General features: G+C 43.1%; 1 protein-coding gene across 4 annotated transcripts in view; it reads left to right on the top strand.

The window, feature by feature from the left end:
- Positions 1 to 14,545: 14,545 nt before the first annotated feature.
- Positions 14,546 to 25,944, top strand: part of pcdh19 (protocadherin 19) — a 59,051-nt gene continuing 47,652 nt past the window's right edge. Inside the window, exons 1-3 of one of the 4 annotated variants that reach the window (XM_037260554.1) lie at positions 14,546 to 15,280; positions 15,369 to 17,528; positions 19,811 to 20,156. In XM_037260554.1, the coding sequence (XP_037116449.1) occupies positions 15,397 to 17,528; positions 19,811 to 20,156 (2,478 nt within the window). In that variant the 5' untranslated portion in view covers positions 14,546 to 15,280; positions 15,369 to 15,396. Of the gene's footprint in view, positions 17,529 to 19,810; positions 20,157 to 25,944 lie in introns of all 4 variants that reach the window. The other 3 variants (XM_037260556.1, XM_037260553.1, XM_037260555.1) reach the window with 3 other exon arrangements.

Genomic DNA, 25,944 nt, shown 5'->3' with positions numbered 1-25,944 from the left:
CCCCAAAATGTTGGAAAAAAAATAGTTTGGGGGAATTGATACTTGTATGGACTCCAGTATCGCATCGAGTATCACCATTTTTGTTCATGCCTCACCTTTGCTTGTTAGATAACTTTTAACAGTATGTGTGTGCAAATGCTACATCAAATGTATTAATTCTACATATTCATTGTTGTCTGTGTGGCATTTTTGGGTGCATCTTGATAGGGTTAAGCAGGAGAGGATTAAAAATAACGGCATACATCCCTTTGCATACTTTAATCCTCTTAGTGCCCACCCCTAATACGTTTTTATATCTTTCCCATCTCTCGCCGAGGTGAAATATCAGATTAGTCGCTCATGCTCGACTCGATCTCATTACAACATCATCTAACACCGAGGGCTTGTTAGGCCGATGCCGGCCGTGGAAACGCAGAGCAGCTCGAAATGATCACGTTAGTGATTTTTCTTCTGAGTGTATAAACGCACGCACACACACGCACACAAACACACAGTAGAAACATATTGTGACATACTGTCTCTGGCCTTTCTGCATTCAGCATGAAGCTGATTCAAGTCAAAGAGACATGACGGCTGTTGACAAACACCGCATCCAAAAGCCACTTAATAAGTCATACCTAGTGTGAATAATAAAAAAATTAAGTGCCTACATTAAATTTACTCGCCATCATGAGCTAAACCAGATCTCAAAGTGGAAAAAAAATCAATAATTTTGCTCCAAAGGTTAATGAAACGTAGTACACAGGAGCTAAATCAATGAGTGTACAACTCGCCACGTCGGCATACCACACAAATTGTCTATATTTCACAAGTATCTTACGTCGGACAGCAAGAGCGGCGGCCATTGCGATTCATGGCGAGGTTGATGGAAAATACAACATTGAAAGAGAGATGAAGTGCAGGCTGCAAAGTTGTTACTCTGTTTTATGTCGCAAGTGGCGGCAACTTTTTATTCACTCTAAGGAATATTCGATGTTCTCGAACAGAAGGAGACCCAGCTGGCAGGGGGTCTAATGAAAATAACTATTCAGTCATGATTAGTGCAAAATAAGACCCGCATGCTGAGTCATTTTTCTTTTTGTTCCCCTGCACCACTGCATGTCCTTTACCTAGCGTTTGGAGTGTATGAATGAAAAACTGAAACAAATATTGATTGTATTTAATAAGATTTTTATCAGTTGTAGGAATCAAATTGCCTGTTTAAATAAGGATGTAGCCGACTTGCAGAGGAGCAAGGTAAGGCAGTTTCATTTACCGTATTTTCCACACCATAAGGCACACTTAAAAGCCTTAAAAAAGCAAAGGTGCGACTTTCGTGTGGACCGAATTCCAAAATCTGTAAACGTTGTTGCGTGGCTGCCGTCACATAATATGTAGCCATCATATGTAGACCCGATGAACCAATCAGAGGATGTTGTACGTAAAATACGTAGACTGGGGCAATAAGCCAATCTGAGAACTGTACGTAATACATAGAGTACGTACCTCCGCCACCATTAATTTCTTGTTCAAATACCAAAATTGTAAATTGTCTTCCCTTTTAATGACAGTGAGATATTGCTTTTTTTTTTTTATAACCCCACTTTAAAAATAAATTGTTCAACTTTTTTATGCTGGATTCTGTTGTGTGTACGTATTATACTAGATAGTTATTATTAATAGTTATTAAGATAATATAATATAATATTAGATAGTTATTATTATTATTGGCCCCACCAGGGAAACCATAACTACGATGTGGCCCGCAACAAAAATTTGTTTGACACCCCTGCATTAGGCCATTACAATAAAAATAGTAATACAAATAAACAAACAGCATGTATTACTCTTGAATTATGCTTCTCATTAACCCTAATGAAAGGACAATTTATTTCAATGCACTCACTGTTGAAAAGCGATTTTTCGATTCAAATATTTTAACTCAGATGCTCACACCGTTGGTCCCTTTAGTTCCTTCTATAATGAAGAACCAAATGAATGAATACACATCTTACAGTCAACTGACTAACCCAACACAGACACAATACTGCACAATGTCACCAATTGATCCTCATTGGCCAACAATGAATCTCGCAGGATGTGCAGTTCACCTCCTTATCAGTGGAGAAAAGGCAGCGGTTAATCCAACAGGGTTACGATTGGCAAAGTCGCTCTTTATCCAGCTAAAGATGATCCCGCCTTTGCAGCCCTGCGCCCCGCAGATATCAGTCAGAGCGTGCTAAAGTGTGAGTTGAACGTGGGCCCTGATGTAGGCAATGAGCCGTGATGAGGCACCCGTCAACACTGTTCCACACTGATGAGTATTGAAGGATGCAGAACAGGTGGACTCAGTATTCAGCATTCACAGCAGTGTGAATACATATCAATGGGCACAATAACGACTGTGTTGATGCTGGAGGGTAGGTGGGCAAGCAAAAGGTCGACATCAAGAGGAAACGATATGAATATCTTAAACTGTTACTTTTGAACAGAGGTGGGCATCGTCCTCTATGCCTGAGTTTTCCGTCCCTATTTTAGCCTCGGCCGGTCGGTCCGAGTCAGCCATATGTCATCGACAACGGAGGTACCAGTACCACATCACACACAGGTGCCACGCATTGTGTGGCTTGCATTGTGTACATTTGCAGTATACATCATGAATGAGAAACATGCAGCAGACAGCCAATCAAGAGGCAGTATTATCCCTCTATGGTCAGCTCTCTCTTTCTCTCTCTATTTCTACCGCAGAAACCATGAATGAAATAACTGTTGACACAAAGAGAATTATTTTTCCGCTCTCGCTTCACTGTATGGCTTGTGGATTATGAAATGCTGTGATCCACCCTCGGTCTTCAGGCCCGGGTAAACATGAGCTGACACACGGGGGAAAGGAATCCCCACTGCCTCGAGGCCAGATCTCCTCTGGCCAAAATAAGCAGCACCAACGCACTGACTACATGCTAAGCAACGAGAGATAATGAAGCCAAGGATTATCATATTAAATATGTTGGTATTTAGCATCAAAGCCTGGATAATGGGGAGGCACATTCATGTTTCAAACATGCATCAGGAAAACTTGCATTCAGCGGAGGCAGCCTGAAGTTTGAAGGTAGGAGATAGTAAAGAGGGAAAGATGGAAAGAAGGCGCACGCTGCCCTTCAGTCATCAGCGGCTCAGGGCTTTCTTGAGTTCAGGCAAGGGAAAGGTCTGCGCTGCACTGATTGGGCTGCATAGCTACCTCCAAGCCTGCACACAATAGACACAACTCACCTGATCCACACAGACCAGGAAAACACCACGGGGAGATAAACGGTGTGCTTAGCGGTGGTGTAAATATGAGCAAAAGTTGCCAAATTTAAAGGGGCTCCAACTTTTCCAATTTACTTTCTTTCTTTGTTGCTTTAGATATCCACCAACAGTCATGACCTAATTATTTCCCTTATTCTGAATTATTTAATATATCTCGTTATAATGTGCATGTATGCAGTATTTGCATTTCACTCACTCTGTGTACAGCACGACTGCAATACTTTGGTACCCTGTTACTCTGTATATACCTCTTTCAGATTTGGAATTTGTTATGCACCAATATGGTTTGAAACACAAAGAAGATGCTACTAATACGATTTATTATAAAAAGTAGGAATCATATTTTGGAATACAGTTTGCTTAACTGTAAGCACAGTTCTAGTATTAACAGCACATCCCACACCGCAAAATGCCACAATCTCTCCATGAAACTAAGCAATCGTTCGACTTTCTCAGAACATCAGCAAACCGATCCACTCATGCCACGTCCAACGCCAACGGCTTAGAAGAGAGCTACTTTCCATGCTTATTTCTTTCTTTTCTACCTCCCATGACGGTAATTCCAGACCAGGCACGAGGCGGGGCGACACGTGTCGCTCTATCGAATGGCTGAGGTCTAATTGCATTCTGGGATACATGCCTGGAATTCCCAACGTCGGCATTGGTGCAATTATTAAGCCTAGTTCCGAGGGAGGAAACATTTGGAGTGTCCAGCCAGGAGATGCACTGCTGCCTTTGCTGCGGCTAGACAGAAGCGCCATCCCCAGCTGTTTCGACTCCTCTGGGGCTTCACTGCCACTTGGACTATTATGATGCCAACTTAGCCAGCCTGCTGCAATCATAGAAGCACAAACAAGCCCCTAACCGCACTGAATGCTAAGCCAGATCAGTCTCGCGGGTGGTTTGTCAGGTTTTTGCAGGGATAACATAGCATGAGATTATTTTTTTTCACTCTCATTCTCTCGCTTTCTGTATTTCCGCCCGTGTTCTGGATTCACTCTTTCCGAGGTGGAGAATGGCTTGACACATGCTGCTGACATGCACGCACACTCACACGGCGCTGTACTGTAGACACAAATACACACCAGAAACCTCTCACCTCTTATCTTCCCTGAGACACAATATGCCAAAGCAGTCTGCGTTTATTAGCTGTAGGCGGGAGGGTGAAAATGAAGATTAGGTGTTGATGCCCAATGTATGAGAATGAGATGTTGCTGAAATTTATAAGATGATGAAGTTCAACATTTTACATGACATTGTCATGTACAAGAAAGCGCTTATGAAAGGCAGTACATATGACCCCGTCCCTAGGCCACTGCATTTATCACACAGGCAGCATATGTGTGCCTGCAGCGGTGGTTGTGCCCGCTCAGACAGACAGGACAGATTTCATGTCTCTATTCGGTCACTCCACTCCGATTAAGTAAAACAGTTGCACATTTGCCCTCATTTGTCTTGACTAGCCAACGGTTGTAAAAGGCCTCCCAAAAGGGTCACCGTGGAGATAAGTACCGTGTGGCAGGGATGCTATCAGATGGCAACAAAGTCCCACAATGGCATCGCACACTTCATTTGCAGACATTCTGCGGGGCACATTCTAGCACATTTTAAAAGTGAAAATATCTTACTTCATTTCAAGTAAAATGAAGGGCACACTCTTGCACTGCGCTTGTTCTATCATAACGGTATTTGAATTCATACAAAGTAACAGTTTGTCAATTGGTTGTCTGTTATATTTTTCTATGTCATTTGATTGACTGGCTGTCCTGATAACAAAGACATTTGATTGGGGCCAAAAGATAATCAGCTTGATGTTAAAACTCCGGCATGGCATTAAAGCAGGGGTCTCAAACTCCAGTCCTCGGGGGCCGCATTCCTACATGTTTTCCAAGTTTCCCTCGTTAAACACACCTGATTCAATTATCAGGCTCCTGCAGAAAGTGAGGATGAACTGGATGGACTGGAGTTTGAGACCCCTGCATTAAAGCTTTGATTTGGCCTATTGCGCTTCAGACCACCTGTTGAGGGGTGGGGTGGAGTTCAACAGACTATTTCAAGCTGCAGAGAAAACATGCAGCTTGGATAATGTTCACTTTGTACAGCGAAAAAAATACACACATTTTCACTGGCTTGCCTTAAGTGATCATTGCCTTGGTAAAATATTAAATTTCCACAATTCGAGAATGTTTCATAGAACACCGTCACAAGGTCAGTTTTTCTCAGGAAGAGAAGGCAAAGACAAAGGAAGCGTTGCATAGATTTCGCAAGAGATGTAAAATTTGAGAAATGCACTCTCACAAAGAGAGAGAAGATTAATGAGAAATAGTTTTGTCTTGAGTCAGTCAAGGCCAATTTAGCGACCCAATGGTATTATCAACCTATTCCAATGGACTATACATGATAGATTCATTGAAGACATAAAATTGTCCAATGTAATATACTGTAAGTGTGAATTGTTGTTGGTCTATATGTACTGTGCAATTCGTCAGTGAGCATTGTAACTTCAACACTGCCTCTGGGGATAGGCTCCAGATCAGCCCTGACACTAATAAGGACAAGTAATATGCAATACTCTGCCAGTGATACAATACATTCATGATACATACAGATCAGAAAATGAGGCATATACATTTTTCAAAATGTATTCTCCCAAACAAGCATATTGTAATAATGAATGAAACAGCATGAGCATTCACAGATCACAGCTGCAGATTTATAGGTAGCCCTATTTGATGTGTGCTGTTTATGCTCACAATTGCGCAAGATTTGGCCAAGATACTGTGCATTTGGTAGTAAAAATATACAGTACTAAAGTACTAATATGGCAGATATGTTATAGTATGATATAAATATTCTTTAGTTTGGGTGGCCAGTAGTAGTTTAGGGTCGGCCAGTGAGAACAAGGCTGACCCAGCAAAAACCCACTGTCCGTTGGCTTGAATATTTAAAATGGCAACATGCAAGGGCAAGAAATGTTTTGACATGTTTGATTTTCTTTTCACCCGTGCAACAAATCACACATTCATGACGAAATTATACAAGCAGTATAAAGTACTAGTGAACTAAGTTAAAGTGGAAAATAATACAAGAGTCATTTAAAGAGAACAGCAGTGGTAGATGCGTCAACAGCACACAGTGTCTGTTAATTGCCATTTAAAAGCATCAAAAGCGCCAACCATCACAAATGGAATATGCTGCTCCTAAACATGTTTTTATTGGAGAGGCAAATGGATCATTGGGTTACTAATTATTAATCAGTTAAATGTCAACAAACTGCATATTAAATGAGACGCGGCTTTTTGATGTTCAGGGGCTCCACCAACCATCAAACGACCTATTCAGACATTTCAGTCGCTCTATTAACATTTGTATGGAACAGACAATCAATGCAAGGACATATGCATCAAATTGTTGCAGAACGAGGCAAACTGCTGCAATGTTGCTATTGTGCAAAAGCCATGACCTCTCATGTAAATGCATCCAACTAGAATTTCACTCATGGGGAAATAAAACGCCAAGGCAGAAAAGCTCTAAAAATGTCCACCCAACTCCTTTTCTTCAAACTCATGACGTTCTTGCTACACTCCAGTCCAGTAGATGATGATAATTCATATGAATACAAATGTTGCTTTTCAACTTCACATGCGACTTGCTAGTTTCGGAAGGGTGCATTTCCCACATCAAAATAGTACAGTTTAAATCTGTGAAAACTAAAACCCGTTTAATGTGTCATTTGAGGCACTCAATCAACAAGTGTGGCGGAGGCCTGCTGTATTTATTTCAAAGCATGTGGCTCTTTCATTCAAGAAGGGACTGATGGTGGAGAGAAACCACACTGCTGCATCAAAGTGGCGAATATGGAGTGTAAGTTTTTCTCTTCAGGAGAGCACCAAAAGGGTAAGCTATCAGTAGCTTCCATCCAACCATTTATAGCGCTTGTGCTTATGAAGCTAAGCTGGAGTCGACCCCAGCTGACATTGGGCAAAAGGCGAGTTACACCATGAACAATGGTGTTGCCAGAGATGGGCGCTTAACCCTAGTTTGCTGGGCCGTCCTTCGTCTGCGACCTGGGCACCCTTCCTTCCTTGTCCCTCTGTCATTATTAATAACATAATTGTCCCGGCATCATCCAACAGATGAGACAAACAATTTGATTTAAAATGCACATAGAGTGGGCAGCTCGGTGGAGCTCGGTGGTCCGCCTTACAGTTAGGAGGGTGCGCGTTCGATTCCACCTCCAACCCTCCCTGTGTGGAGTTTGCATGTTGTCCCCGTGCCCGCGTGGGTTTTCTCCGGGCACTCCTGTTTTCCTCCCACATCCCAAAAACATGCTTGGTAGGCCGATTGAGCGCTCCAAATTGCCCCTAGGTGTGAGTGTGGATGGTTGTTTGTCTCTGTGTGCCCTGCAATTGGCTGGCAACCGGCTCAGGGTGTCCCCCACCTACTGCCCGATGACTGCTGGGATAGGCTCCAGCACGCCTGCGACCCCCATGGGCACAAAGCGGTACAGAAAATGGATATTGGTTGGATATATCAGAGTATCTTCACCATGTGGTGGCTGCCAGAGTTTTACAAAGGCTCACATTTACTTGTTTTCATTTGCAACCTTAAAACATCAAAAGGTTTCAAGTTAAAAAAGGCTTACTTTAACCAGGATCCCACTCTGCATTATAAAAGGGAAAAAAAAACTATGAGAGAAATTAGGCTAACAGCCTTGGAAGAGCACACACAATGGCATCCACCAAACACACAAACATACTTTTTGTATCCACCCAAGCGCGGCAAAACTATCACAAAGTTGTGGTGAGTTTTCAGGATATCGAGTGAACAACACAAAGCTGATGAACCCAATGTACCCAATTTCCTTTCCAATGCAGTCAGCCCCATCAGGCTTGTGCTTTTGGGAAATTTGGATTAAAAACAGGTCCAGATTAAAAGTGGCACGTCAACAGCCACCAGACCAAAAATAATAATAAAAAAGAAAGAAAATCTACAGAAAGGCAGAAGCAAAGGCCCATTTTGTTACTAAACCCTGACATGGTTGACAGTAGAAATTCCAGGTATATACTAATTGATGCATCCTAGAAGGAGGTGGAATGGAGTGAAGGGCAAGATTGTGATTTACAATTAAACTTGTTGGTTCCACTTTTTTTCATACGCCTCTGGCAAAAGATGCACGGGAAATCTACATGTTTAAGTCGTATTGATGAGGATTATAATAACACCAATGTCATCTCGGGCTAAGGCGAAGCGAGCTGTGTCTGACGCCTCTTGCATCGGTGCCAAGTTCCATTTTAGGGAGGGCCACAGAGGTGTCTCACACGCTCTGCTATTCCATCGCAACCAAGACCGGCCTTCGGTGGAGCGAAGACCTCAGCCGATACCGCATCTCCCAATATTGTCCGTCCAACTTGCTTGATCAAATCGAATATTGAGCTCATCAATATGGTCCCACAGCTGTCTTGTACAAGGCGATAATGTACATTAGAAATGCAACTACATTACTGAGTGAGCATTTGGGCTAGTTTAGGCTATTCCACGTCAAATCGTTCCATACTGCTGAAAACTGCAAAAGCCTTGAAATAAATATGTACATCATTCGGAATCTGACATACTGATAAGCGACAATCGTGCAGAGCAAAGATCTTCTGTTTAAAAAAATATATATAAAAATTAAATGTGGTGAATGTGAATATAACATGAAGCATCCAAGGGTCATTTGTATATCAGACAGATCTCTTTTCATATTTAACATTTCCTCATGGAAGGGGAAGCCAAGTCAAACATTTTCCTTACAATATTATATTCTAATGCCACGAGTGTAAACACTATATTTTGTTTAATATTGTGTGTGTGGAATATAAATTAAGCAGCATAATGCATCATTTTTATCCATCTCGGGCGGCAGCCGTTTTGCCTTGTACTGCCACATGATTGGTCGTTACCTGAGCTCTTTGGCACTGTGATGTCATTTTTAGTCAACAGCAAGTGGCATAATAACCAGTCCATCAGATAGATAAAAATGGGTGAATTTTGCTGTAACATCTTATTGTGATGAACGTTTTTGATTCGACTTCCCCTTCAAGGTGGCAGATGAGCTGAAACCTATCACACCTGACTTTGTGCAAGAGGAGGATACACTCGTGCGTGTCCGATGCCCCTTGCTCCGGTGCCGAGTTCCATTGCCAGACGGGCCACGGGGGTGATAACACCAGCATCTGTCACACAGGCTCAGCTATTCCATCCCGAGAAAGCTTCAGGGACAAGTCAGCAGCCACGTGTGCCATTCCTCGGCAGGAGAGCAGAAAGAAATACGCGTTACGAGATAAAATTCTGTGTGTACTTTCAGCTGCAACAGTTCAAGCTTTCTGCCACAAGTGCTTCAAATAGCTTCAAACACCATGCAAACTTGTGAAATTCCCATGGACTTCAATAGCCTCACGCTGCCTGTTGCCTTCAAGTTAAAGAACAAACCTTGAAGTGCACACAGCACCATGTGGCATATGTGTGTCAAGAAACGCAATTAATTATTCACTTCCGGTTATGTCAGCGTGTGTTTTACTTTTCCCCAGTCTACTGTCGGACAATAACGTGGATTTGGATGTTTCACTAGTTGCTGTGGATGATCTCATTATCACTGACAAATCAATGCAATACCGGTCAGGAATGAGTTGAGCCAGGACGACCAAATGCAGCTTGAACCAGGATATATTGAAGGGAAAGGGAGTTGGAAGGGAGGCAGATGGGGAACCGACGACACAGACGGGAGAGAGAGACTCACGGCCAGCAAACAAACAGACAGACAGACCGACCGACCGACAGTCCACTTGGACAAGGATAAAATTCTGACCGTGAGCCTCCAGACAGACCAGGGGAAAACCAGACGACAAGAACACTGGGCACGTACAGGGACGGAACACAACAGTAGACACCAACTGGGAGAAACACACGGGCAGGGCTTAAATACACAGGGTAACAAGAGGAAGCAGGTGACAGACATTACGGTAACGAAAGGGGTGTGGCCGAGGGAAGTGCAGGCCGAGCATGCTCTGGCACGGGCGTGACAATACCATGACAGCCACACATTTGACATGATTCCATATTTTGTTTTGAGTCATTTTCGTCACCTAAAGTCAGAAAACTTTTAAAAAAAGTAGATAATGAACATTGAACTTTGGCCACCGTAAGAACGTATTAACTGTCCAAGTAATGAATAGCTAACTGCAAAACAAAGTCTTTATAACAGTACAACAATAACTTTGATGATATGGTGTGTGGAGATGAGTTTCTTCACTGAGTGACAAAATGAAGTTACCTGCTTCTTCCTCAGCTTGTATACCACCCATCAACCTCGTCTTACTTTCTGATGTACATACTGCTCCCCATAATGTATTGTTTCCATGGCATGGCCATATTGCACCGAGCCGCCAGGAAAGGCATTGTCGTACTGCTTCTATGGTCGTTTACACATTTTTCATTCTCACCTTCACTGGCACCCTCTTGTGGTGTGGTAACACAATACAATTTTTGGGATGTCTAAGGAAACCTGAGTACCAGGAGAAAACCAGCGCGATCACAACTATATGCCAACTCAACACAACTCGGAATTGTGAAGCAGACGTGCTAACTACAAAGTACTCGACCAGTGTGCTTGGAATAGATATGATCAATATAAATAATACAGTATGGAAATGAATTAAAAGATGAGCAAATGCTTTCAACAACGGTGACCGGAAATCAAATGGTGGCGCTGGAGTCAGTGTGACACCACTCCCTCCCTGCATACCATTTCAGCACCTCGACTGTGCTCCAATCAATAATGTCCACAAAAGGCACGTCAACAGAAGGAAGTATATACCGAGCTAGATTGTAGCTCATAAATGAAATATGCCACCGCTCTCTCTGCGAGAGGAGAAACGCATTGTGGCTAAATTATTGCGCTAGTTTATGTTTGAGTCTGCCGCTCCGGGCGAGACTGCTGCCTTTTTTCTTCTTTTTTTTTCTTTCCAGACTGCACTCCACTGCGGGGGTAAATATATCTGCAACATTTTGATCCACCGCATGCATCGAAGCAGCTCAAATTGGGTAGAAACCTACAGACCACAGCTTGGCCCTGTGGACAATTAACTCTCTGATACATTGGTTAGGGAGCACTCAGCCTTTCACCCAGCCTTTGCCAGGAATAAAGTTTGGGCAAAACACATAAGAAAAAAATGACCTATCCATGAGTAAATGCAATGGAGTACAAGAAATCAGATTTCTGTCATAACCTTTATTTCCGTATTCGACAGGAATGAGTGCTGATGCCGAAGTGCAGTAATGTTATTGTCAATCATTCACAGGAAAGAGATGATTGACAATAAATGAAAGTGTTTATTTTTAGTTAGGCTGAATTATACACCTCAAAACCATTGCAACTATTGCATTCAGCCTTAGAGCTTTACTACACTGTGTCAATTTGAGTGTTGATTTGACCACCCATCCATCAATTTTTCATACCACTTGCAAAAGGCAGACTACACCCTTGACTGGTCACCAGTCAATCACAGGGCACGTACCATATAGAGACAAACAAACATTCACACCATCAATGTGGGAACTGAATCCACGATGCATACAATTCAGGCGAGTAAATCACTTTGCCACCAGTGATGAGACGTGATCATCTGATGTGATTACTAAATGACAAAGCCAAAATCTTGGCCACCACGCCACAGCCTCCACGTGCAATCAAAACACATCCTGAAAGTCTAACATCATTCATCTGTGTATCATAACCTGTCTGGATATGGAAGCGATCCAATACTTTGCCCATAAGAAAAATAAGGATAATGTGTAACCTCTGTATGTTTTGTCAACTGGATGGACCTCTTGAGACAGGAAATGTTATAATGAACATTCATGTCAACTTTCGCGTCAATTGGTTGTGCATGTGGAGGGTTGTAATATTTTCTGGCAAAATTATATCTGCCAGTTGCAGCCCTTTGAGACGATTCTGTGATAAAGGGCTTTATGAATAAATTTGACTTGACTTGAGGTAGGGAATTCGATACTTGGCTCAGAACCTCCACTGTGGCGTTTGCATGTTCTCCCCATTCTTGCATGGGTTTACCCTGCCTTCCTTTCACATTCTAAAAACATGCAACAAGGCTGTAAATGGTCCACATGTACATGTGAGTGTGAATGGTTATGCGAGCTGTAATTAGCTGGAGTCCAGTCCAAGGTGTTTTACGCCTCTTACCAAAAGCCATCTGCGATAGTCTCCAGACCACCCTTGACACTAATGATGGGAAGGATTATGGAAAATGGATGAATGCATGGATGACTTCAAGTAAATTAATGTCCTCATAGAAACATAACTGTCATAATCTAAGCCTTCCTGAAAATGATTGCCATCAGTCAGCCTCAAGAGTCACAGACAAATTTAGAGCAAAAAGCCACTGGGTCAGAGCCATAGACGGCCATCTTAACCATGTCACTGTGCCCCCCTCCTTAAGAAAAATGGACGTCCCCAGCCGCCGCCTACGGTAGTTTAACTTGCTGACGTTAAGAATTTATGAGTTTCAAGATTCCCGCGGCGCGCTACCTCACCTCTTGTGCGAAGGCGACATCTCGAAAAGTGTTACAGAGAAGCAAACAAATTGCTTTTGATACCTGCTTGTTTGTTGAGGTGGCGCAAGAAATGAGACAAATGCTGTATATATATAAACGTATATACCTGTGTGTTTTTGGCAACAAGAGGATTTTCAACAGTGTGTTTGCAGCAGAACTGGGCCATTCTTCAAATATTCTTCATGATAAATGATATTGTAAATAGGGCTGCAACAAATTCTTTTTTATTATCATTTTGCCAATTGATCAATGGATAAGATAAGAAACATGTTTTAATTTCTATCTCTCTTTATCCACAAAAATGAAATTATTTCAAATTGACAATGCAGAGTTGTCTAATAATGTGGCTTTTCATATGGTTGTAAATCCACCACACTGAGGCTGAAGTTAATGATGGTGCATCTGTTTTTTGTTTTTTTTACAATGCAAGGTTTCAAAGCCATTTTGTATTTCTGTCATCACCATTGATGAACAATGATTGGCTGTGGCTTAGTCCTCTATCACCTCTTGGACAGCACATTAATTGTGCGCCAACTGTCCAAAGCCATTTCAATATAAAGAGCAAATTGATTGTTCCATTGTTATTTTCCTGGCTTCCAAAGCTGTCTTTTTCTCTCTCTTTCCTCTGCAGAGGGTGAAGTAGCAATGCATGCAGCTGCGGACACTAGGTGTCACCCTTGTGACTTTGAAGACGGGCTGCCTCTGTATAGCGTGTGTGCGTGCGTGCGTGCGTGCGTGTGTGGCCTGAAGTGGAACTCGACATTAACCTCCTCAAAGTCAGACTGAAAATGAGACAACGTTCGTATTTAATGCATGTGATTCTTGCGCTGAATGTGGCTTCTTGTCTTTTTTTTTTTTTTTTTTTAACAATTTACACACCTAGTGCTGGTTTGTAGTGGTTGGTACGCCAGCCTAATGAATAGAACCCTAATGTTTGATTCTTTTTTTGGGGGGGGGCTTTGTTTAGTTGCTGTGCGGATATAGAAAGTACATAATGAGAACGTGAACCATTCGAGGACTTCTTTTAACTGCTAACATGCAGAAATTCAAGAATTCAAATGCAGTTTCACTCATGCAACAAATGAAGCCACATACAATAGAATACAGAAACTTGGGGAGATTTTGTAGGTCTTTTTTTAGATGTGAAGTAGATGTAATATATTGGCAATATATGTTCACATGACCCCGTTAAAGAATAATTCACAACATGTCATTGGTTGCAGCATGTAGTGATGCATCACAAGAACAAGAATATTAATTATTGTAAATTAACGATTCCCTGTCGAAAACGGAGCATTATTATCATTTTAATGGCAGTTTTTGTTTTGTTTTATTTTTTCGACAAGGCCCTTGCAATTTATGGCTGTCAAGGGACTGTGCAGATATTGTCATAGGTGTCCAGTAAGTGTTTACTTGACAAACAAGTATTGAGATGGACTGTGTTAGCTAAAGCAATGCTGGTGCAAACATTTTGTAATTGCAAAGAGGAGAGAGGAGCAAGTATATCTGCTGGCCATTGTGTATCTTTTTTTTTGCCCCACCCACAAGCGACTCCGGCCCCGGCTGTGTAACCCCTGATTGGCTGAGGAGGGGACGAGAGAGTGGTGTGTGTGTGTGTGTGGGGGGGGGGGGGGGGGGGGGTGTACTGCAGGTCCGCATGCACTGAGCGCTCGATCGGCTCGAGTGCTACCGCGCGTCTGCCAGTGTGCGTCAGTGGAGCGAGAGGAGCGCATGTTTGAGTCCGAGTTCCTTTATTTTGGATGGTAGAAGCTGCTGGGTCCTCCAGTGTGCACTCGCTTCCCACCATAGGCGCTACGTTTGTGTGTGCGTTTTTTCTCTTTTTAATCTATAACGGATTTCTTTAATGACGTGGATATTTGGTGCTTTCACCACTTCAAGTGCTCTGCGGGGGAAAGTGGCATCCGCAAGACTTGAGGAGGGGATGTAAGATGTGCTGGAATTAAAAAAGATCTTGGACTTTGCTGATGATGAGACATTCCTGGAACGGGCGAACAAAATCGGACTTGAACTGTTGATTTATTTTCTTATATTTGAGCAAGGATTTCGAATTGAAGTAAAATAGATACAGGAATCAAGGAGGACTTTTGAGTATCATCTCATGGGGGATTTTTAACATATATACATTTTTATTTTATGGGACTTGCCTCTCACTGGATTCCTCCCCCTTTATTTTGGATCAGTTGCACTTTGCTCCTGTGAGACAATTGCTCGGAAAGGACATGCACAGCAGCACTTGGATGAAGACGTGCACGGTCAAATCACTGCAGCCCTCCCGGACACCGTGCGCGGTGCACAGCCCGGCCGTCACCCTTCGCAGCTCAACACCGCAGGAAGGACGACTCCGATAGATGTCAAATGTGTATGCACACGAAACATTTGTCTCGACACTTTTTAAAACACGTGACATGATTTTGGAGGTGGGTGCGTAATCGAAATCTTTTATTAAGGTGAACTCAACAAGTTTGGGGGGAGGAAATGGAATTTATACATGTAATTGTGCTGCTGCTCTTGTTTTGGGTCGGCGCCGAAGCTGTCATTAACCTCAAATATGGAATAAACGAGGAGATGAAGCCCGGCTCCGTGATTGGCAACGTGACAAAGGACGCGCTCAAACAAGGATTCCAAATTGCACCGCAGCCGCCCTACTTGCGGGTCATCTCCAATTCGGAGCCGCGCTGGGTGGAACTCAGCCCGGCCGGGATTCTTACCACGCAAATGAAGATCGACCGTGATGTAGTGTGCCGCCAGAACCCCAAGTGCGTTATTTCTCTGGAAGTGATGTCCAACTCTATGGAGATTTGCGTCATCAAAGTTGAAATTGAGGATTTGAATGACAACGCGCCCAGGTTCCCCACGAGCCACATTGACATCGAGATCTCAGAAAACGCGTCCCCTGGGACCAGGTTTCCCCTGGAGGGGGCAAGCGATCCAGACTCGGGCGTCTTCGGAGTGCAGTCCTACTCTATAACCCCCAACGAGCTTTTCGGACTGGAGATTAAAACGCGAGGCGACGGCTCCAAAATTGCAGAGCTTGTCGTGCAAAAATCATTAGACAGAGAGACCCAGTCCCACTATACTTATGAGATCAGCGCGGAGGACGGAGGGGAACCGCCAAAAATAGGCGCGGTTCAGTTAAACATCAAAGTCATTGATTCCAATGACAACAACCCAGTTTTTGACGAGCCTGTGTACACTGTTAATGTCATGGAGAACTCCCCAATCAACACTCTCGTCATAGATTTGAATGCAACAGATCCCGATGAGGGCACCAACGGAGAGGTCGTGTACTCGTTCAACAGTTACGTCACAGAGAAAACAAGGAATGCGTTCAGAATTGATCCCCAGACCGGGATCATCACCGTCAATGGCGTTCTGGATTATGAGACCGCCCAGATATACGAGATCGACGTGCAGGCCAAAGATTTGGGTCCCAACTCGATACCTGCACACTGTAAAGTCACTGTGAATGTGATGGACACCAACGACAACCCGCCGGTGATTAGCCTGCTGTCGCTCAACACAGAGATGGTGGAGGTGAGTGAGAACGCTCAGCGTGGGTCCATCATCGCCCTGGTGCGTGTCTCCGACAAGGATGCAGGGGCCAACGGCAAGGTGCAGTGCCGGCTCCAGGGCAACATCCCCTTTCGGCTGCAGGAGTACGAGAGCTTCTCCTCCATCCTGGTGGACGGTCGGCTGGACCGCGAGCAGAAGGACACGTACAACCTGACCATCCAGGCCGAGGACAGCGGCGCCCCTCCTCTGCGTGCCACCAAGTCGCTGGTGGTCAAAGTGGCGGATGAGAACGACAACCCGCCGCACTTTCTCAAGCCGCATTACCAGGAGATGGTGATGGAGAACAACCTGCCGGGCTCATGTCTGCTGGCCGTTTCGGCGGAGGACCCTGACCTGGGCATGAATGGAACAGTGTCGTACTCCATAGTCCCCGGTGAGATTAAGCACATGGACGTTAACACATATGTGAGTATAAATCCGGCTGGCCGTATTTACTCCATGAGGTCCTTTGACCACGAGTACACAAGGACTTTTGACTTTAAAGTCCTTGCCCGCGACAACGGCAACCCGTCTTTGTCGAGCAACGCCACCGTGCGAATCGTGGTGCTGGACGTCAACGACAACACGCCCGTCATGACCAGCCCACCTCTGGTGAACGGCACCGCCGAGGTGTCAATCCCAAGGAACGCAGGCGCCGGCTATATGGTGACCCAGGTCAAGGCGGATGACTACGATGAAGGCGAGAACGGCCGCCTGACCTACACAATCTCCGAGGGCGACCGGGCCTTCTTTGAGATCGACCAAGTCAATGGAGAGGTGCACTCCACCCGCATGTTCAGCGAGAACACCAAGTCCACCTACGAGATCACAGTTGTGGCCCGGGATCACGGCAAGCCCTCACTGTCTGCCTCGGCCTACATCGTGGTGTACCTATCGCCGGACTTGAACGCCCAGGAATCCATCGGACCCGTCAATCTGTCCCTCATCTTCATCATTGCCCTCGGCTCCATCGCTGCTATCCTTTTTGTCACCATGATCTTTGTGGCGGTCAAGTGCAAGAGGGACAACAAGGAAATCCGGACCTACAACTGCAGGTACTGACCCACTTTAGCTTTTGTGTGTGTGTGTGTGTGTGTGTGTAGGTGTGTGTGTGTGTATTGCGATCCCTTGTGCAGCTTTCTGGGCCTGCAGATTTTTCTTTGCTTTCGTTTGAGGCTGCTTTTGAAATAGAATTAGTCCATCTGAGGATCATTGTTGCTTGTGATTGACTGATTTAATATTTTCTTTGTGACCAATTGTCTCTTAAGTATAAGTGTCATGTTCAATTTGTGGGCATGTTGCCGGACAATTAACGCCCTGCTGGCTCGATGACAGTCGCAGACATTTCTTATTTAACCTTGGCTGATTTGTGGTTATTAACTTCAATCATCTATGATAATGGCGTTGGTCAGGTTTAGGCCACCTTTAATTTTGGCTTACGTCTTTGACAGGCTAAACAAATCACAAATCATTCCAAACGTGATGCGGATGAGCTCAAATAAATAGCACTCAAAAGGCAATATTAATGCATTTTCCGGGAAGTGGCACATCAATATTTTTTGCACATCAAACGCTCTGTTTTTTGTTCATCAATCTGCAATCAGCCCCGGTGCCACATTAACATTATACATTTACATATAGATTGGATTTAAGACTTCACCTGCAGCCATAATCATATTTTGCTTCAAATATTATTGGAAGTCAAGTTTGGATGTTTTTCGATAGTGGGCCCATCATCATTCTAAAATAGTACGTACTCATTTTATTTGTTGCTGTGCATTGTCTGGTTTAATATACCGGACACAACATTAGGTTCATTCATACATTATATGAGGAGTTTTTAAACAAGTGCGTTTCTTTACAAAATGCTCAAATCAAATGCTGCCCGATAGATGTTCATTATTATCTGTGCTCTCTTGTTGGGGAGCACCAGATAGTACCTAATTTTATGCCTGCTGAGCGCATATACTGTCACCCTCTTCCTAACAGCTTTGAGAGAGTTAACATTCGACAAAGTGTTTTAAATTGAGGCCTGATTTACTATAGATGGATGCAACTCTGCCAGAAGCTTAATGGAAAGCGTTTTGCAGGTTGAAACGTTCTCCTGCTCATTTAAAAGTCTTGCTCAAAGTATAGATTATACTGTACTACCCACTATAGATTTCAAAATGAACAGCAACCCCCACCCCCACTGGGAGCTATAATCAGCAGTGATGGGATGTGTGCCCTTCTGAGTACCCCTTGACTAGGGGGGAGCAGTTATCTCCAATTGATTGATTGTTTTTCAGTCAGCCTGCTTGACTCAGAACCCCCCCCCCCCCCCCCCCCTTTTCTAGATTTGCATTGGGAAGCAATGTAGAGCGGAAGGTAGCATGCTAAATGATAAATGAAAACGAGGTGGGAAACGCTCTGCCTTTTGTTTGCGGCTGACCATTTTCTTTCTTCTAAATCTAGGGAAGTTGGGGGGGGGATTGAATGAGGGTGATAGTTCTTTTCAAGATGCAATCTGAGAGAAAAATGAAAGCGAGGGAAAAACAATGCTGCTTCTTAGCCTTCGTGATTGTAGAAGTGTTGGGAGGATCAGAGCTGCGTTTTAGTGAAGAAACGGAGGCCAGTGGGGGCGACAATCACACAGATATTCCACACACGACTGGAGGAGACTAACTGGCATTTGAACAGTATAAAGCATATGCTCCGCACACTGATGAGAAATGGCTTAAACGTATCGCAAAGAAAAGAAAATCACAAATTATCTCCAATAATTGACATGTGGAATGAGCATCTGTTCTACTGTGGAAATCTACAAAACACTGTGAAGAATTTTTCATTTCCCAATCCCGGTGAAACCTTTGATGAAAGAGTGCTCCTCATTTTCTCACACAGTATATCAGTCAAAATTGCCTCTTAGGGTGTGTGGAAAACAGAGAGCGGCAAAACTAATTTTATCTGCAGCCCCCACCCCTCCATTGCGCCATACTCCATATTGCTAGTAGTATGTTTGCTTGATAGTCAAAAAAGTGTGGTTTATGTACTTTGCATATGATTGCGTATACCGGTGTCGTTTGTATCTGTGGTGTTTGGCATGTTTGCATACCGTCTGCCTGTTTGTGACATGTCCAATGTTGCGCATGCAAATCCAAACATACAGAAAAAAGGTCAGTTCCTTTTGTGTGTCAGGCTGGGGAGTCCCTTCAGTGGGTCTTGCCACCCATGGACACAGGCATTTAGCTTTTGTTTGACCCCAACATCATCCTAGCTGGCATGATGGTGCAAGCACGTATTTGACTGTGTGCAAATGAAACGCAAGACAGAGCACTGCTTTATTGAGTCTGTTCAGTTTCTTTTACTTGCGCAGGGTGGCCGAGTACTCCTACGGCAATCAGAAGAAGTCGAGCAAGAAGAAGAAGCTGAACAAGAACGACATCCGCCTGGTCCCACGCGATGTCGAGGAAACAGACAAGATGAACGTGGTGAGTTGCTCGTCACTCACCTCCTCGCTCAACTACTTCGACTACCACCAGCAGAGCCTGCCGCTGGGCTGTAGGCGCTCCGAGAGCACCTTCCTCAACGTGGAGAACCAGAACTCGCGCAATGCCGCACCCAACCACGGCTATCAGCACCCGTTCACCGGGCAAGGCCACCAGCAGCCAGATCTCATCATCAACGGCATGCCACTGCCAGAGGTGAGAAACCGCGCACAGAGCTCTGGACTATGTTGGGCGATGAGGTAGGAGAGCATCGCTGAGCGATGTTAGGTGAACAAACCGGAAAAAGAAAAGCTTCCGTCATTCAAAGTGTCTGAACGATCCATCTGCTATCCGTGGATAATCTGACTGGGACGGCAAGAGGCTGTTTGACACATTTCAACACATCTCAAGTTGGGGTGATATTTAGCGCTCCATCACAGCAAAGATGGTGCTGTCAGTGAAATGCCTGCCCGTCATTGATGGAAGGTTAAGCTATTTGAAATGTCAAGTGTGACCGTTTGTCAGTACATCTGAGTGAAATGTTCAAGGCATTTCAAGAGATATTGAAGTTGACCTGAGAAGGAAAGCATTTTACCAGCGCAACCAGAAGGCTGGATGACAGAAATGTTTTGCCCATCTTCTTATATTTTCTACTTTTTGTGCTTTAGTTGGCGCAAAAAGAGAACCTCTCTCGAGCGATGATTTATCGATCCAGCTAATCAGCTCTATCACATGTAATTTCAGGTGCTGGCGGAAAGAATAATCATTGGCTAAATTGCCTGCCTACTGTCCATTTGGCAGAGCGGGCGTGCGATGTGAGTGCACGGTTGCTTTGTGCAGCCAGCCATTGAATTATCCTGACATACCATGCACGGCTCCAGCAGAGCAGAGAAAGTCTGACGAGAAAAACTATTTGAGCTGACACTGTATGCAGACCAGCTGATTTTTATTTCACACATTTTCCAATGTATCCACTGCTTCATTGGATTTCTTGTGCAACACACCTCTCAGTCATCATGACCCACTTCTCGTCAATCCTGCGAGAGCAGGCAACGCTTCTGTGAGTGATTGCAAATACACGTCTTTGCTTTGTCTGCGGAGGAGATTGTGAAACGCTCACTCCTACAGGCAGCATCAGGAAAGGTTCTGCATCCGTACGCCCTACCAGACACTCGTAATTGATGACTCCAATCTGTCTTTGACATTCATGGAGAGGAAGGTAGGGTGCTGAGGGTCTTAGCGCAAGAAACACAAGATAGATATTGATGTATTGAGCAGATGATCCAGAGATATTCAGGCACCGATGGATTCAGAGAGCTCAATGAGACCTACTTACAGGCAAGCAGATTTACTGGGCCTGTCTGAGTTGGTTCTGTCAAATTGCACGAATATGAAATGATGCTTGGTGATGGTTAGCGGATCTATAGTACATTTCTACGAGATCAGGGTGCTTTCACAGCGGTGACGCATTGTAGTTGTGTCATACATGTTGCAAGTGATCCAAAGACATTTTTGATGTTTCTAATAAGAAACAAATGATTTTCAACACTTTGGATGTTTTTGGATTTTTTCTGTTAACCAATCAACAGCACACACGAGTACGAAACTGGTCAGTTTCCCATTTAAGGGTGGCTAAAAATCTGATACAGATGAGTAACGCCATCTTTAGGCAACATACAACTCTGAAAAGAGATACCTACAAACCAAAATTGTTTGTTCATGTTCTTCTTGGTTTATATCAACGGGTGACTCGACGTGAGGAATTTTGTAAGTGCATGCAGGTGTGGGAACATTTTCATCAATTTATTTATCGACATTCCAAGACAACACGTGATGTATCATAAAACAGTGATTCTTAACTAGGTCCTGAGCATGGCATATTACCAGAGGTCTTGCAGGAAAGAACCCAATTTAACTTAATTTGTCCCCAAAAAGTATTCACCCCAAGTAATGCATCTACTTTGGTTTTCTGTCTATGCCGAAGACTAATATTGACAGGCAAAATATTGCGCCATGAGAGTTTTCAAACAAACTATGCGCCTTGGCTTGATAAAGATTGGGAAATTCTGTTATTAACGGCTTTCATCTAAAAGCAAGTCTAATCTTCATCCATAAATCATACGTCTGGTTAGACATTCACACAAGCACCTAAAGCATCCTTCCTCTGTGTCTTAATTATTCTATAAAAGCACATTTGCTACCAGATTAGCCAAGCCTTGATTTGCCTGGGCTAATGAAAAAGTAAAGAGTTAGACAAATTAGGTTCGATTGATTCCGATAATCTTAAATGCAAAGCTCTGAGCCGCCTTGATGGAGTCCTGCATGCGAGTGCAAACAGAGACGAGAGAACGAAGTGAAGACTGGTGAATGTGTGCCAGTGCCAGGTGTCCTGGCCAATGTTGTCTTGGAGCCACTTGATTGGCTTGATGGAGCCCCGGCCTGCTTAGCACGCAGCCTCCATCGCCGGCCACTTCTCCTAAAGTTGACAAGCATCTCTTTGAGCCAGACGACCCCCGTGTCTGGAGATGCCAGCGAGACCGCGCTTTAACCTCCGACCGCATTTACCTCAACGCCACAGTTGCTGTTGTTATCGCTGCTTCCCGCCGTGACATCTGCCGTCGACAGAAGTCCCGCAGCACGAACAAATGTCGCGTTTAAATAAGAAATGCTGTAGGTATAATTACAGCGCAATTTGTAACATTAGTAAACGGCATTGAAATGTATCAGAACTGATAAGGGGACATCTTAAATTGGAAACGAATCGGCCCTCTACTTTTGGACATTCCTCCATAATGAGGATAGCTGCTTTCTGTAATGTTGATTCAATCACCTTGTTTTAAAGGAGCTTTATTGTTTTTGACAGCTGTTCTTTCACTAACATCAAATTTTGTTAACATTGAGCAATATTTTTGTAACTTTCCTAACTAACTTCTAGTATATTTAGTCAACATTTGCATTTTTTTTTTCTACATTTAAGGTAACTGACATTTACTATATTATTTTGGCAACTTTTTGTCAAATAAACCCATGTTACATTTTAATGACTTGTGAACTGTCGTTTGATAATATTTAAGAAACTTTTGGTGGATTAACCTGAATAGGTATTTGGTCAATCAGCAAACATAATCATGAAACAGGTAAATATTAAAATATATATATATATATATATATATATATAATTGTACAGCACATGGGCAATTAAACAGTGATTTCAATAAACCTATTTTAATTAATTTTAGATCGTTAATTAATTATAATTAATTTATATGATAGTAAGTTGCACATTTTTTAAATTCTTACTCATCAGCACACTTGTTTTCCAATCTCATCCTTTTCATGAATTTCTATGTGGCTCGGATGTCCAATTTGTTTTTGCTAGGCAGCTACAAGCATCCGTTGCAATCTATGTTTGTGATCAATGCACTTATACCCAAGCTTTTCCTGCTTCAGACAGACACAAGCTTGCTGCATCACACAAACATACATCCTGTAATTAAACACCAAAACCAGGCCAAGACAGTGGAAGGTGACTGTGACAGGTCTCCTCGAAGGACTCAGACCTGCAGTTGTGTAAATTGTATTCCCGCTTGAGAGAACGTGAAGCAGATCTCTTAACACCCATTGTTTCGAAGCATGTCAGCTGTGAGATATTTGTACGAATTGCCCATGTTGGATCTGAATGCTCACGGCAACATAGAGATGTCTTGTTTGGCTTAATTATAGTTTATCACTTTTTATACAGGAAAAAATTGGCCTTTGGCTACAATGTGTTTTTGAATGTGTTAGAAGGATTCTTACACCTGTGATACCAGATAATGAGCTCATAGTGGGAAGATAAGTTATTCTAATTCTATTGATTTATCTCAGCCAGGTGTTTTTTTCTTCTTCTATATTTTAGAGCAGTAATTAATAAGAGAGGGTGACAAATAAAGCAGAAAGTAGGACTTCTTCAGCTGACTGATAATCAATACAGGTTTCAGTCGCTATGCACCATTTTATAGTTGCAAGCCTTGCGATTTAATTCCAGATACACATTGCATTGAAATATACAGAACACACTTTAATACTTAATATACTGCATTTGTTCATTTCAGTTTCACATAAGCACCATCTGAACCATGTGATTTCTCCCAACTGCTTGACAGAAAAGTCAATATTGGTTAAAAAAAAAGTGGTCCTTTGATGTCTGACTTTTGGTAACAATTTAGTTAACTATGTAAGCTATATTTTGGTATCATTTGGGGTAATGTTGGAAGCAATCAAATGACAATATCTAGGTAACATTTGGCAAAAATACTGTAAATTATGGTAACAATTTGGCTTTTTGTGAACTAACCTTTGGTCACATGAGAAATTACATTTGCTGCACTTTTTGTACCTATTGTTCTCTAAATAATGCTAAACTTAGCTCACACTCGCTGGTAATTTTGGTGAAAATCATTTGGTACCATTTTTTAGTTAGGAAGTTTAAGTGAATTTTTAGTCATTTTTGGCATTTACATTTTGAAACATTTTTGGGGGCTAATCGGTTAATGAATGAAAATACAACATTCATCCATTTTCGATACCATTTATCATCATTTGGGTTGCAGTTGAGCTGGAGCCTGTTCCATCTGATTTTTGACAAGAAGCAGGGTACGCCCTTGGTTGATCTCCATTCAGTGGCAGGACACAATTAGACAAACACCCATTTACATTCAAATTCACACCTATGGACAATTTAGTCTCACTTCGCCAAATTCAGAATTAATGTTGAAGTCAAATCTATAACAGGGATAGAATACTCATAAATGTGATGGCTATTGTTAAAATATGAACATAATGAGTGTAATACCGATTGACTGTGATAAATCTCAAGGTCTGCCTGCCTCATCCTGTATATTGTGGCATTCATTATGTTACCAAAGCTGATGCCTACATAACAATATCAGATTCTCAGCATCACACTAGGATGCATGGGGGCAGCCAAACATGTCACACTGAGCGAGAGGCAGCCGTGTTGCCGTCATTCACATCGTAGCAGGTGGCCTTCTACACTCGTGATGAATACGCGCACACACACACACACACACACACACACACACACACACACACACACACACACACACACACACACACACACACACACACACACACACACACACACACACACACACACACACACAAATGCCACACACAAAACATCTCTTATGGATTGTCTCATTTATTTGAAACACGAGCTGTGACATTATCATTTAGATCGTAGAGGCTGACTCAGGAATGAGAAGCATTGTCAATAATCAGACATCATAGTGATCCTGCATTTAGAGTGCCCTTTTAATGCTATTGTAGTTGTAATTTTGTGTTTAATATACTGTTAGCCATAAATGTTGCTGTTATCGCTGTGTTGTGCAGTAGTTTGGCGCTATGCTATTGAGAATATCTCAGCAGTGCTTCAAATTGCTTCAGGCATATTACTGTAAATTGAAATAAGGCCTATTTGCGTGGAGTTTTAAAAAGGTAACGGCTCCTTTAGCTTGGGAAGGTAATTAGCAAAATCTTTTTTTCTCATCCGATTAACATGACTGGATGCACTCGATTCATTGACCAAGCAAAGGGCTACTTCTCCGACTTGCATGTACACTATTATCATATATATTATTGTGATTTATTTTCTCCTCACTTCAAGAGAGTTTGGGCAAAAAGCATTTCCCCCCCCTCCCCAAAAGCTTCAGTCTGTCCTCCTGATTGATTGGCGGATGATTCAGTTAATTATTTAAGTTGATTGTAAGGTGGAGACTTTGGAAAGGCTGCACTATTTTTCAAGTGTCAGTGTTTATAAGGCCAAACAAAGCCTCGGTTGTCAGAAATGAATGAGCTGTGGGTGACAGCGATGCACTTAGTGCCCTCTCAAAATGAATTTGGCCGTGGTTCCATATGCACAAATGGGAACACGCACACCACACAGACACACACACACACGCACGCACGCGCACGCACACATGCACGCACACGCACACACACA

The sequence above is a fragment of the Syngnathus acus genome, chromosome 10 (assembly GCF_901709675.1).
Source record: "Syngnathus acus chromosome 10, fSynAcu1.2, whole genome shotgun sequence".
Lineage (NCBI taxonomy): Eukaryota > Metazoa > Chordata > Actinopteri > Syngnathiformes > Syngnathidae > Syngnathus > Syngnathus acus.
The sequence above is the reverse complement of the archived record's forward strand: the minus strand, read 5'-3'. Positions and strand labels throughout refer to the sequence as shown.